Raw genomic sequence first — 14,157 nt, 5'->3', positions numbered from 1 at the left:
CCAAAATAAAGTTCTAAAAATCTTTAAAAAAATCATAGTGGCTCAGAAAAAGGTGATTTATCGTATGAAATCAAAAAATCAAAAGATTTTTTTTTTTGAAATTTAAAAAATTAGTTCTTTTCAAAGCTCTTTTTAACACCACACTCCCTTGAACCGGCGAATATAGTAATCAAAACAAAATCTAATGTCGCCTCGCCTTGTGTATTTGTTTATCGCCTATATGGTCGTGTATGGTGAAGAGAGTTATGATTCGATCTGTTTCAGTGCCAATAAAAGCAGGTCCGTTGTTGCTTCGAAATATTATTACAAAATACTCCGAAATGACCCCCGCCGTTAAGGCCGCCCTAATCGACTTGAGCGGGACGCTCCACGTCGAAGATCAACCTACGGATGGTGCAGTGGAAGCACTTGAAAGGTATCGGTATTTTGAACTAACAAGAATAGAAAAATTATCGATATGCTCATTGTAGACTACGAGGACTGGGAGTTTCGATCAAATTCGTTACGAACACCACGAAGGAAAGCGTTTCCTCGCTGTACGCGCGGCTGATCAAGATTGGTTTCCACCTAGATCAAAACGAGATCTATAGCTCGCTGACGGCCGCGTCCCGTTTCGTACAGAGTAATGCCCTCAATCCGTACTACATCCTGACGGATGATGCGAGAAAGGATTTCCCGGTGAACGATAACGCCCGAGACTACGACTCCGTCGTGGTTGGTTTGGCGCCAGAACGATTCTCGTACGAGTATCTTAACGAGGCATTCAGAATATTGCACAACAGCAAGGGAGCAGCCCGATTGGTGGCCATCCACGAAGGGAAGTTTTACAAAACCAATCAGGGCATTTCCTTGGGACCGGGGTGTTTCGTGAAAGGTCTGGAATACAGTACAGGGGTGAAGAGTGTTTGTATTGGGAAGCCCAATGAGTATTTCTTTCGGTCGGCCATGCCAGATGGTTTGAAACCGGAAGAATGCGTAATGATTGGAGATGTAGGTAACGGCAATGGGGGATTAAGAAGTCTAACTAACATTAACTAATTTTCAGGATCCAAACGATGACTGTTTCGGAGCGATGGCTATTGGCATGAAAGGCTTTCTGGTTGAGACGGGAAAATTTCAACCTGAACTGTATGAAAAAGATGCTCTTCCAAAAGTTAGTGGAATATTTAAGAACTTTGGTGCAGTCGTTGATCATTTGAGTGGAATGCTGAATCAATAATTTGTAGTATCCCGGAGTGAACTTTAGGGCTAAAATATGCTTAGAGTAAATAAAATCACATAGATAACACCGTGAAACAATTTTTGTTTGAAAGAAACTCTCAAAAATCAAGGTGGCAATATAGTTGCCACTGCCCGTTTAGCCCAAAAACGAGCTTTTGAGGTGGCAATCTGGTGGCAATATAATTGCCACTGCCCGTTTTAGGCCACAAGCGCTGGTGGCAATATTCTTGCCACTGCCCGTTTAGGGCTGAGACGTTTAGGGTACTTCCCTTCTTTTGACTTCGACAAAAAGCCGGAAAAGAGATTTTAGAGTGAATAAGGGCTTAACCCATAATATAAACTGTGTAGTTCAGGTGATGTCAATTCATAATTTGATAATTTCTTAAAATATTTACCAAATCCATAATTTACTAATCTATAATTTTACAATAAGCTTCACGCGGTCAAATTTAGCCATTTTTGAGACTACAAATGGCTCCCAAATTGTTGTTAAAGCTATGTTAGTTATCACAATTTTGCGTAAACCAAGAAAAAAGGTTCGAAATAAATTTTTATAAAACAGAAAAAAAATACAAACATTAGGTGGCAATATAGTTGCCACTGCCTTATAAAGGGTTAACTGGGTTATTTACAAGGTTATTTAGGGGTATCCAGATTATTACATAATCGGAATCTCCGTCCAAAAGTTAGTCAAAATCCAAAATGTCATCATTTTTGGTGCCCGGGAATTATTTTTAAAATGCATTCAAAGTTTGTATGGGGAAAATTTTTTGTTCGGGGCGAACTGTCACTTTATCGATTGAACTGTCAGTCTATCCACGGAAATTAAAACTGTTTTTTTTATTTAACCATCGAAACAAAGGAATCGGAGCACAATAAATCACCTTATACTCAGAAAAATGTGCTCTTTCGATTAGGCTAAAGAAAATAGCAATATTTAATTCACTAAACAACTCAATTGACAATTTTACTCCGATTCACCCTTTGAGTGCTTAAAAATATTTATGTCCATGCTTAATTGCTTGCAATAAAAAAAAAGCCCAAAATCGCATATTTGGTCCTATAATTGAGGTATAGCTTAAAATTGTAACGTGCTGGAATAAATCTGAGGCCAGAGGAAAACGCCACCCGCATAAACGATAACCATAAGATTTGCTTAACCACCCATTCGGGATACGGTTCGAACAGTATGTGGTATTGTTGAACCGTCTACATTACGGTCCGTTTATTGTGTTGGTTTCCCGGATAAAAATTACTATTCATTACATGGTAAATATTATTAACATATGACTGGTTTTATTGTTCACAATAAAACACATAGTAGATATAATGTTACCACAGACAAACAGACATACTACTCAAATCTAAATCGTCGCACGATTTAACGTTCATTTTGAAAATACCGTGTGGTTCGGACTGTGCTCGCATGTGTCATGGTGGCGCTGCTGTGCCTACATCACCTCTCAATTTTGGAGAAAAATGAACGCGATGCCGATCAATGTTTACATAAAATGACTCAATCATGAACCTTCATTAATGTTTTATGAATGGATGACGCCACGGGGGAGTCGTCACCTGCAAAATTGTTACATCGAGCCGAGGGAAACAACACCTGCAAATGAATGCTTTGGATTGAGCATTATAGAGGGTGCTAGTGAGATGCCATACGATGTTTTTGAAGCAATTTTCTTCTAAGTAATATGTCTGTTTGTCTGTGATGTTACTTTTTACAGTAGAAATCAAGCCCATATAGTTCGTACAATAAGTGAACATTAGCTTTATTAATGACTAATTGATTCGATTGTTTTTCAATAGTTCTATAATAATTTAAAGTAACTATCAGTAAAAATTAATTTAAGTTGTTTTTAAATAGTTGCAAAAGTGCCTGCAAAATTCTCATGGACTTTTTATTAAAAAAGAGTTTATTTCTCAATTACACTTAAAAACAATTCGTAACAAATATCAATAAATATTATTGTTGCTGGGATCATGTTTGTATAATCAAATACAAAATCACTTGACATATTTTTTTATAGTTTTCGTTTTAAATTTGAATACAATAGATGTTTCGGTTATCGAATGTTATTCGCTAAAACTTCAACGACTGACAGACGTCAAGCCGTGTTGGCAGAGGAAGCTCTCAATGAATAACTGAGGAAGTACTTATAGAAAACTAGCTGAAAAGCAGGTTTTAGCCAAGTAAGGATGTTACGACAAGAAAAAGATGAACAATGATTTTTCTAATGTTTCCCAATCTAGTATATAGTAAACTACCATTGATAACAATACAAATACAATTAGTTTAATGGGGTCAATTGAACCGATGTTAAAATAAACATGCATTAATATTTGTTGTTATGTAAACAGATTTCGCCTTTGAAAAACCAAAGAATTCATATTTCTCGGCAAGGTTGCGACCATTCATTTCCAAAGATTTACATTCATTTGCTATTATCTCAATTCAGAAGCATGCTATCGAAAAACAATGTATGAATGAATTTAACCTTGTAGTTTTATCTGAAGGTTTGCCGAAAATCATTGGGGTCGAAAACGTATACCAAAGTCGTGAGCGAGCTGTGAAGGCAGCTCTCCACGCGGTGAATGTAAATTTCATTCACGCTGTGGAAAGTTGCCTTCACAGCTCGCTCACGACTTTGGAATGCGTGTGCGACCCCAGTGTTATTCGGCAAACTTTCAGATAAAACTACAAGGTTAAATTCATACATACATTGTTTTTCGATAGCATGCTTCTGAACTGAGATAATAGCAAATGAATGTAAATCTTTGCAAATGAATGGTTGCAACCTTGTTTCTCGGTAACATTTTTCTCCAGCATTTACAGATACTAATGGCCACATGAATTGTGAACGATTTATGGTATGTGCACAGACGAATATCTTCGTTTGTGGTATGTGTTCGGTCGGAAAAAACTCAAAATCGGTGGACTGTATTTTTGGAACTTCCAGGGTACGGTTCTTGGCGGATGTGTAATCGGAAATCGGGATTGACCGCGGTCGAAATAATCGTAAGTCGGAAACGTTCACATTTAACTTAACTTTATTCAAAAACTTGTCTAAACGCGTCGCGATGTTGCCTGGTCGGCTGGTGGCGTGACTCTGATCTCGTTCGCGCTGAAACTTTTCCTTCTCTCACCGTCGTCGGTTCGCAGCGTTTCTCCTTTTCCTTCCCGCTTCGTCTCGCAAACGCAAATCGTTGCGTTCGGCATTGGGCGGTTTCCTACATTGGGCGCTTTCCGTAAAGAACAGTATGGATCATACGACCTGAGGTCTGACTTGTGATATTTGGCAGTTATTTGAAAAGATTGAAGATAGATCTTATCAATAGCTGCCAAGTAATACATACCAGACCGACATAAGAGTGTTTGACTCTTATCCTAAAATGTGCATATCATTCTGGCGGCCGTTAGTGCTCGTAAATGCTGGATATAAATGTTAGCGGGAAATATAAATTCTATGGATTTTCAAAAGCGAAAACTGCCTACAAATAACAACAAATATTATTGTATTTTTATTGTAACAACGATTCATTTGACGCCATTCAATTAATTGTATTTGTATTGTAAGAACAATGAAAAAACATTAAGATATATTGTTTTCTTTTGAAAATTGCCCTAAAAATGTCTCATAAAAACATAATACATTCTATTGTTTTTCGCGAAAAAGTGTATGAAAATTTTCTCAAAATTTTATGGTTAAGATACATAACGACCACCATTTTTTATTGTAAAAGTGCCATTTACCATTCGCCGAATGGTATAGAACAACAGGGGTGATGGTGAGTGTGCCGTGTAAATTACAATACGTTTAATGGTGAATATTTTTCGAAAAAATGGTGTTGTAACAATAAAATTTATCGTATTTTTATGATGTTTTTTTATCAGGGTTATTAGGGCAGCCAGGAAAAATGAACAATCCAGAAGCAACGCTTAGGTATAATGATTTCGTTTCTAATTTGCAACTTTTTGCCCTCACTAAAAATAATTCACATCTAATTTGTAAATGCCGCGCACATATTATCGTCGCACCACCAAATCGAAGTCGTCGCTAGAAGCACATGCGAAGTTGCAGCTGCGAAGTAAATTTGAATCTATTATTTCTATTGCCCATCATTAAGCTAATTAAGAGCAACAATATGCACTAATCCAAATTGAGTTGCGACATTTCTAAGTAGGTTAAAAATCAATTTTCGCACGTTCGGTCACTTCGTATTTCGACCAAAAGCATAATAGGTTTTTGCAATCAAGCTTTGCACATAAATTTCACTGGCCTTGTACATAGAACCAGATTTCTATAGCTATCTTAGTTTCTATAGCTCATCTTAGTTTCTACATAAATAATAAAGGTCCGTACTTTTTAATTTTGAAGGTAAACCTATTGAATTTTCGCCATCGCAAATAAATTATATGTGATTTTCTAGAAATCAAAATAATTTAGACTAGTTATTTTATGATGAAAAAATGTATTTTGAACTAGATTGATTGCATGGATCTTTCCAAATGCTACGTTTCGGTGATAGAGCTATCACAGCAAAAAATAAATGCAACCCGCCCGATGTAACTCATTCCGATGTACTAAATAATCAATGTAATCACGATTCCTATGTACGATTACATCGTTTTGATGTAAAATCTTTTGTTCTTATGTGTACATCGTCCTGTGTAATATTCATGCAACCTTGATGCAACCGACGGATTGATCGGGTTGGAGCAGATCAGATGTAATACATATTACACAACAGTTTTTTCAGTGTATATAGCATATAGCATATATAGCATATATAGCATAGGTTTACGAGAAAAATCAATTTCCGTGTACCAAAAATTCAGATTTTCAACTTCACGAATAATAATTATTGGCATCTTCAACGGTGTTGAAACAATTTCATATTCTGAATCTGCAGGCCAAACTGGCTCGAAATCCAAATTTTCATGGTTTTTGGTGCCCTAAACCGGGTATTTAAAAATCAATTTTAAGTTTGTATGGGAGCGATTTGATGAATCACCCCTCGTCGGATTTTGTACTGGGCGGAGCTGTCAAACAGTAACTGTAAACTACCCAGCTGTCAAAAGGTGATTTGAAAAAATCTCTATGAAATTGATTTTAGGTATCAAAATTAAGTTCCAAAAATCTGAAAAAAATCATAGTTGCTCAGAAAAAGGTGCTCTATCATTTAAAAATATAAAATCATTGAATTTTTCTTAATTTAAAAACCCAATTGTTTTAGGTATTTCCTCGGGTATGACATATCCTTTTCTAACCGGAAAGTCCGCATTTATACGTTCCTAACCGTCGCTAACCGCTGCTAACTGAGCAGCAGTTGGACGCGGTTAACGACGGTTATTTAGCAACGGATAAATACGGATTTTTCTTGGATTTTTCCGGTTAGCAAAGTAAATATTTATCAAAATGGAAAAAATCGTAGTGGCTCAAAAAAACTTGCAGAAAAATGCGCTGTTTGTGTAAATTGAAAATCAATAAATTTTTAAAAATCTATTCTAGCGTTTGATTTGAATAGGTCGAATCTACATATTATCCGTTGCAAGAAAATAGAGAGCGAAAATGGTGCAAAATCGCTAATAGACCTCCGCTCGTACGTTTAATCGTTCTGGTGTCTTCGAGGGTGTCTTTTACTATAAGTGCGCGAATGGGCCAAAGAATACTGCGCCGAAAACACAAACACGATTTACCGTACTGGCGGAGGTATACGAGCACTTGCGCTCAAAAATTTTCGCGCAACGCATAATAAGTTTCCCAGCAAACTTAGGACCTATTCAAATCGAGCGCCTGCATTGCATAAATAGCCTTGTTAGCTATATTATTTTATGCATTTTCCAAATGTTACGCGATCGTCGACATCGCGGATAATGTCGACTTTCCGTTCTGGCAGCCCTGCCGTGGTGTCAAACTTGTGGGGAGGGCAAAAAGAAAAAGAAAACTAACCTCCGAAACAAACTCGCAAAGCCGTCGTCCATCTTTCATCATCCAGTTTGCGGAAGTGAAAAACCAGGAAAAAATAGCTATTATCATCCCAGTTCCGGAACAAAACGTGCAGAAATGGTCACCACAAAAGCGACAAAGTTGGGAGAAGCCCAGGAAAAGGACGGTGACGGTGAACCTGGCAGGCAAAACCCGAAAGCCGGATCGGCATCATCGTCGTCGTCGTCGTCAGCAGCAGCAGCAGCAGCAAACATCAAAGAGGCGTCGGCGTCGTTGACTTCGGTTGAGGTAAATAAATTCTTACAAACGATTTGGTTTGTTTTGATTTCGTGAATGTTTTCAAACTAAAAGTTACTGTTAAACTGAATAATTATGTAATAAAAATGCATTGTAAATACATTTATATTTAGAGAGATTTCTGCAATTTTTTAAATAATGGTTTTTGTTTTTTTTTCCTTCATCTGGAACCATATAGAGCGGAAAGGGCGAGGATGGCGAAGACAAGTTGGTGATTGGGGCGGAATACCTGGTGCAGCGGCAGGATGGTTCGTGGCACCCGGCTCAGTTGATCCAGAGCCGGCAGAATCCGTGCGATCCGAAACAGCTGGAGTACTACATTCACTACGAGGGGCTGAATCGCCGGTTGGACCAGTGGGTCAGTAGGGATCGTATTTCCAGTGCCGTTGCGGGAGGGGACAAGAAAGCAGCTGGATTGTGTGCTCCGATTGCTCAGGATTACAACGGAAAGAGTCCTTTGGTGGGAAGTGCAGGAAATGCGAAAGATTCTCCGAAGGTGGGCAAGCCCGCTGGGGATATCGATATGGGAGATGGTGACCCGGATCGAAAGATAACTCGCAATCAGAAGAGACGCCACGATGAGATCAATCATGTGCAGAAAACGTACGCCGATATGGATCCCACGACGGCGGCCCTGGAGAAGGAACACGAAGCCATTACCAAGGTGAAGTACATCGACAAGTTGCGGTTCGGGAAGTTCGAGATCGATACCTGGTACTTCTCTCCGTACCCGGAGGAGTATGGAAAAGTCGGAACGCTGTACGTTTGTGAGTATTGCTTGAGGTATATGCGATTAGCCAAAACCCTACAGCACCATAAAGCGACTTGTACCAGACGCCAACCCCCGGGAAATGAAATTTACCGGAAAGGAACGGTCTCTATCTTTGAAATTGACGGAAAAGATCATCGCTTCTACTGTCAGACTCTGTGTCTGATGGCCAAACTGTTCCTGGATCATAAAACTCTGTACTACGACGTGGATCCATTTTTCTTCTATGTCCTGTGTGAGATCGATAAGGATGGCCAGCACATCGTGGGGTACTTTTCTAAGGAGAAGGAATCTCCGGAAGGTAACAATGTCGCTTGTATTCTGATCCTTCCTCCATATCAGCGTAAAGGATACGGAAAACTGTTGATCGCCTTCAGCTACGAACTGTCGCGTCGTGAAGGAATCGTCGGAAGCCCGGAGAAGCCCCTATCCGACTTGGGCCGCCTGAGCTACCGCAGCTTCTGGGCCTACACCCTGCTGGAGCTGATGAAAGATTACCGCACCACGACGATCAAGGAACTCAGCGAGCTGTCCGGTATCACCCAGGACGACATCATCTATACCCTGCAGTCCATGAAGATGGTCAAATATTGGAAGGGACAGCATGTGATTTGCGTCACCGGCAAAGCAGTCCAGGAACATCTACAGCTACCGCAGTTCAAGCGACCCAAACTGATGATTGATTCCGCCTATCTGAAGTGGACACCCCAGAAACGATCCATTCCGGTGAAACAAGTTAAGAAAGCGTAAATCCCGACGCCGATCCAAATCTAGCTGTTAAGTAAGTATGTTCCATGTTCCATTATTCTATTTTATGTGTGGTATTCACGACTCATTGCGGCATAGGCACGTGCAAGTAGAAGCCTGATAATTCTTTATCTTCGGACAAAGCCTTTTATGATCTGTAGAATATATCTTTAATCTAATTTTGACGTAACGTCGGAACGCGTTTAAGTTTGAAAGAATCGCCTTGTTAATCGACGAGTTCACAATATGTAACTAGAATTATCTAAGATCAATTTCACCTGGCAACATTTAGGAAATCATTACCAATTTGGTATCATTTGGGTTACATTTTACCGACGGGGAAAAAGTGATTTATTTGATTAATTGAACAGCTTTAGCTGCATTCTGCAGCAGTGAAATCCAACTTTGAAGTGCTACAGAACTTTTGTGGGGTGTGAATTGAAGATTGGTTCAACAAGTGCATTTGGTGAAATGAAAACTGAACGGTGATGAAGATTAACTCGACTAGCTGCTTTTTGCTTCAATCTAAAGAGGTATCGGCAGAGGTAAGTAAGAATATCTGTAATGATTTGATATTTTCTTTCTGAGGAGACGAATATTAGCGCATGGACGAAGTAAATTTTTACCCTATCTAGTCTAGTCTACACATACACAGCCATTCATTGAAAGAATCCTGGACAATGATGGAATCGACTAATTCCATCATTTTTCTTGTCATTATTAATCCTTGCAGCACATCTGAGATGTATTACAAACATTAAAGCGGCCAGGCCTACTGTGCAGCGTTGTTATTGTTATTGAAATCAAAGAACGGGGACATCTCGTACCAACCGTTCCGTATACGAAGCATGAATATGAAATATTAACGGTGGGAGTGACGTTGCTAAGAAGGTTAATGTCATTCCTTGGTCCTTGGAATCCTGGGATGGGACACAGGTATTTACCCCTTATGCCCTGGCCCTTATGCCTAGGCTTAAGCGCCTTTACTCGCTCTCTGAAACGAAAAGAAAATACTAATCCCTCCCACTATTACAGAAATACATGTTTCAAAATTATCAAAAATTATAACAATAAAATTACAGTACCAAATCGAGTTACCCAAATATTACCATAATGCAGTTCCCTTCCGTATGTATTCGTTACCATTCCGGATGTATTCGCAGGAAATGTCATTTCGTGACAAAACTTCATAGAAAAAAAGAACAGCAAGTTCGCCCATTCTGGTTAGCGAAATGTCGATTCTCCTTGTGAGTGAACTGAATGATCTGAAATTTAGTCCAAATTTGCTTCCGGAATTGACAGCATTCAATGGGTTTTAAAACAGATTCAAGAATGCACAGAAACTTCACTTCACTTTTTTCTTTCCCCTTTTGGTCTTACTGACTTCACTGCTTGACCACAAACAGAAGGCATCAGGGCACCAAGAAACAAAACACCGCGATACGTCCAAAAACTATCCAGAATCACAACCGACAAATTCTCTACATATGCCTCGTTCACCTTTATCGAAAAAAGACAATCAATTTTCTTGAGGTCCACATTAAGCAAGCAGCAGCTGTAGGCGAGAAGGTGTAGCCCCAACCGTACCGCAACTAAATTCAAATTGTGACCGCCGAAATGAAAGATCCGCGAATACACGACAGGAAAAACCTAATTTTCATTTCCTAAACACTTTTGTAAAACTAACCGAATAGGGTGAGTGTACCAATTATAGCTATAGTACCAATTCTTCGCCATAGTTAATTTTCACCCTTTAACGATGTAAATCAACAAGAAAAATTTTGTGAACAACAGATCACGTCGACAAAAGATAGTCGCTCTCATTTAAACTCCACATTTTCCTCAAATCATGGTAGAAATAAATCATTTTCCTTAAAATTTCGGCTTCCTTGCACCCTTTTTCGCCATAGTGTACCAGTTATGGCTAACCCCATAAGGAATGCATGCAAATAGTGCGAAAAGGAACCGAAGTTAAAAAATATAACCATAACTGGTACAGGCCCAAGTAACAATTTAAGTTTTCTTATTGCCTACAAGCTGTTGTTATAATCTAACCGTTAAAACTCATTTTAAAGCTTAGTGGTCTTAACAGCTCTAATAAACCCATGATAAAACCCTATTAAACCCGAAAGGGCCCACCCTACAGGAGGTTGTTAAAACCATTCTTTAAAACGTTGAACATGCTACTTGGTTTTATGACATATTCTTGTAGTATATTACACAGCATAGATAAGATCTGTTTGTAGGTTGCAAGAAGACAAATAAGCCGTTCAAAAGTTCAAAAAACATCTTAAATGAACGGTTAAAACCAAAGTCTTAAAGTTAATCTGAAACAAGTATCATCACATAAACTGGCAGTAAATTGAAAATTTTTAATAATGAAAAAACGACAATTATGTCGGTCATCCATGTCAATAATATTTAGTTTTTAATTTTCACGGAGGAAGTCTCTGTTGCTATAACAAATAAATTCATGCCAAAAAAGTTTGACGGTGTAATGCATTAAAATACATCTGAATAAGGCAAAGCGCCACGTCATTTTGAGGATTTGGACATTCTGAAATTAACAATTTCAATCCACCTTGCAAAACTATGCATTCAAATCACCATCCAAACATCAACATGGCGAACATAATTTCCAAGCAGGAATTGATCATCGTGATGAAAAATATGGATTCCGTCATGTTAAACCCTTCTGATTTTGTTTGAGATTGTTAAAGATCAGTTAGTGTAAAAGCAACATGTTCCAGAGTTGCTGTACTTTATGAATACGATGCCAAGACTAGCATATACCTACTTATTCTTAACGCATACATTTGTGCGTTACTCAAACACAAATAGGTTTTATATAATGTGAGTTCAGACTGTATGCTCTTAAGAACTCGCTGCTGCTGCGAAATGTAAACAAATCGAAAGTTTTGCATTTTCGTAAAATTTTCAGTGGTGTTTCATTTTTTAAGCTGTTTTATTTGCTCGAGTGGTAAGTATTCAGTGAAAACCAAAGAGGATTTTCGTACAACGGTTGCGTCTGGCTTTGCTGGAATGAAAGTAAACTGCCATGATGCCGGAGCCTGAGCAAAAGATGCCATCTATACCACCCATAGATTGCTTCTGAAATCCCGGTAACAAAAGTGCATTGAAAGGTTAGTTTGGCTGCCTAGCTGTAAAAATCAAGCCCGCCAGACATTTTTCCATAGGATTTACTTCAAATAGAATATTATAAAACATAAGTATTATTGGTTGTTTCCTTTTCTGTTTATGTGGTATATGAAATCCATTGATCAAAATATGATCGCATCGCAACACTCCTTAGATTGCTTTAATGCTTCCAGTGGTTATTCCGAAAAGGTTTAAGATGGCTTTATTGCAACTTTATGCAATCTATCACGTTTTAAAGCTGATAAGAAGTGATATGCCTGCGGCTTTGAAATAGGTTTTAGGACCAAGTTTTTATACGCTCCTTACAGCCCAATTACAATGGATATTTTGCTTAGCGATAAGGCAAGCTCATAAGTTTTATTCGATGAATTTGTAGATATCTACAAAGTGTTTTAAAGTTGCTTGTGTTGTTAAAGCTGCTTGACAATTTAGACTGCATCATCAAACCTTAAAGGGCTTAGCAAATCCATGACAAAACCTCAATAAATAATGTCTAAGAGCAGAAAGGATACAAATTGTTACTTGGGGGGTTCCTATCATTGGCACACGCTGTAATCAATACTAAAAGTAGTTTTGGCTCCGTTTCTATATTTTTCCTGTAAAGTATGGAAACTAAGCTGTCTTTTAACTTATTGATGACATTCGTTGGTCTTCTCGTTATTTTGGTATAAATAGCTTTCCTTAGGTAGTGCCATAATTGGTACACTTACCCTAGCATAGTACCAAGCCATTTTACTCCAGCCGAAAATCACACGGAAACGAGAAAACGCGTGACAGAAATTTTGAATCCGAAGTAAATTTTTACCCTATCAGATATTTAACTCCTCGATTCGGTATCATTGAATCCTAATGTTCACTTACAAAACATTCATATCTCTACCGTGCGATATTTATATTCTGAAAGGTTACGAGAATTTCACAATGAAGGATGATGGCTAATATACATGTAAATTCTTAATTGATACTGCTCCACAATACCTACTATCAAGTTGGTTTGTTGTCTATTGGTTAGTGATCGACATGTTCCTAAATATGGATACCAAAAGTAGCCGTGGTCCTAATTCTGAAAAGACACTGTTACTCTAAAAACATCATAGAGGGACTCAATTAGATTAACACCTCAACTCTCGATTCAATACGTTTACTTCTTAAAAAAAAAATATATATATTTTGGACTGTTCAAAGTACCGAGCTGTGTATAAAATGGTGCCAGCAAGGTACATTCTTTCTAAATCAATATAAACCTTGTGATGGAACGAATATTTGGCCGCCCGAATTTTCGGGTTGAATATCGATTATTTGATATTTCGCCGAATAATAAACGGCCAAATACATCGGTTAGACTGAATATTGACAAAATATAGTGGCAAATCTGGCGTGGCCTTGTGGTCGTGAGGATCATATTTTTTATGCGAATGGAAATTGTTTCGATTCCCTTTCCACGCTACCAAAAACTTTTTCTCAAGCCCATACGAATCGTCGTATGTATAATTCAATTACTTTCTTGGCGACAACACTGGATTCCGTCTTATGGACTGATAAAAGGACCAACAGTAGTAACAACTTCAGAAGAGAAGCAGCACCGTTGCGATCAGTTAGTAAATAGGAAAGTGGTCCAAAGAATCTGTACTAATACAGTACAGTACCAGGGTGGCTGCTACCTGGAAAACCTGAAAAAAGCGTGCCTCTGGAGTAAACCTTCTGATACCTGAGAGTCAACAGAGTTGACTTGTTGTGGATATGAAATAAAAAAAGTTATTGAAAAGGTTTTTGAATATGGGCTGTTACTATAAAATTCTTCCGGATGATTTTTTGAAAGGCAAGATAACCAAAAAGCAATCTGTATAACCGTGCTAGATGAACAAAAGCAGGGCTTCAAAGATCTACCAGATATTTCTTGCAAGCCAGCAATTCCGAAAAGATTCTACAAAATCCATATTGATGATCATAAATCTGGATGTTAAAATTCATTTCGAAACCCTGCTACAAAGATTTTTTTTTCAGAGA

The 14,157-nt window shown here is 38.2% G+C and overlaps 2 protein-coding genes across 2 annotated transcripts; both read left to right on the top strand.

Moving 5' to 3' along the window:
• Positions 1-216: 216 nt before the first annotated feature.
• On the top strand, positions 217-1,288 carry LOC109407679 (haloacid dehalogenase-like hydrolase domain-containing protein 2). Its single transcript, XM_019680831.3, has 3 exons — positions 217-415; positions 471-990; positions 1,046-1,288. The coding sequence occupies exons 1-3, from the start codon at positions 231-233 to the stop codon at positions 1,217-1,219; spliced, it is 879 nt and encodes a 292-aa protein (XP_019536376.3). The 5' UTR covers positions 217-230; the 3' UTR covers positions 1,220-1,288.
• Positions 1,289-7,170: 5,882 nt separating this feature from the next.
• Positions 7,171-9,181, top strand: LOC109407549 (histone acetyltransferase KAT8). The gene is made up of 2 exons (XM_019680616.3): positions 7,171-7,466; positions 7,654-9,181. The coding sequence occupies exons 1-2, from the start codon at positions 7,296-7,298 to the stop codon at positions 8,992-8,994; spliced, it is 1,512 nt and encodes a 503-aa protein (XP_019536161.2). The 5' UTR covers positions 7,171-7,295; the 3' UTR covers positions 8,995-9,181.
• Positions 9,182-14,157: the final 4,976 nt, after the last annotated feature.

Source organism: Aedes albopictus, chromosome 3 (assembly GCF_035046485.1).
Source record: "Aedes albopictus strain Foshan chromosome 3, AalbF5, whole genome shotgun sequence".
Taxonomy (NCBI): Eukaryota; Metazoa; Arthropoda; class Insecta; order Diptera; family Culicidae; genus Aedes; species Aedes albopictus.
This window is presented reverse-complemented; position numbering and strand designations above follow the sequence as displayed.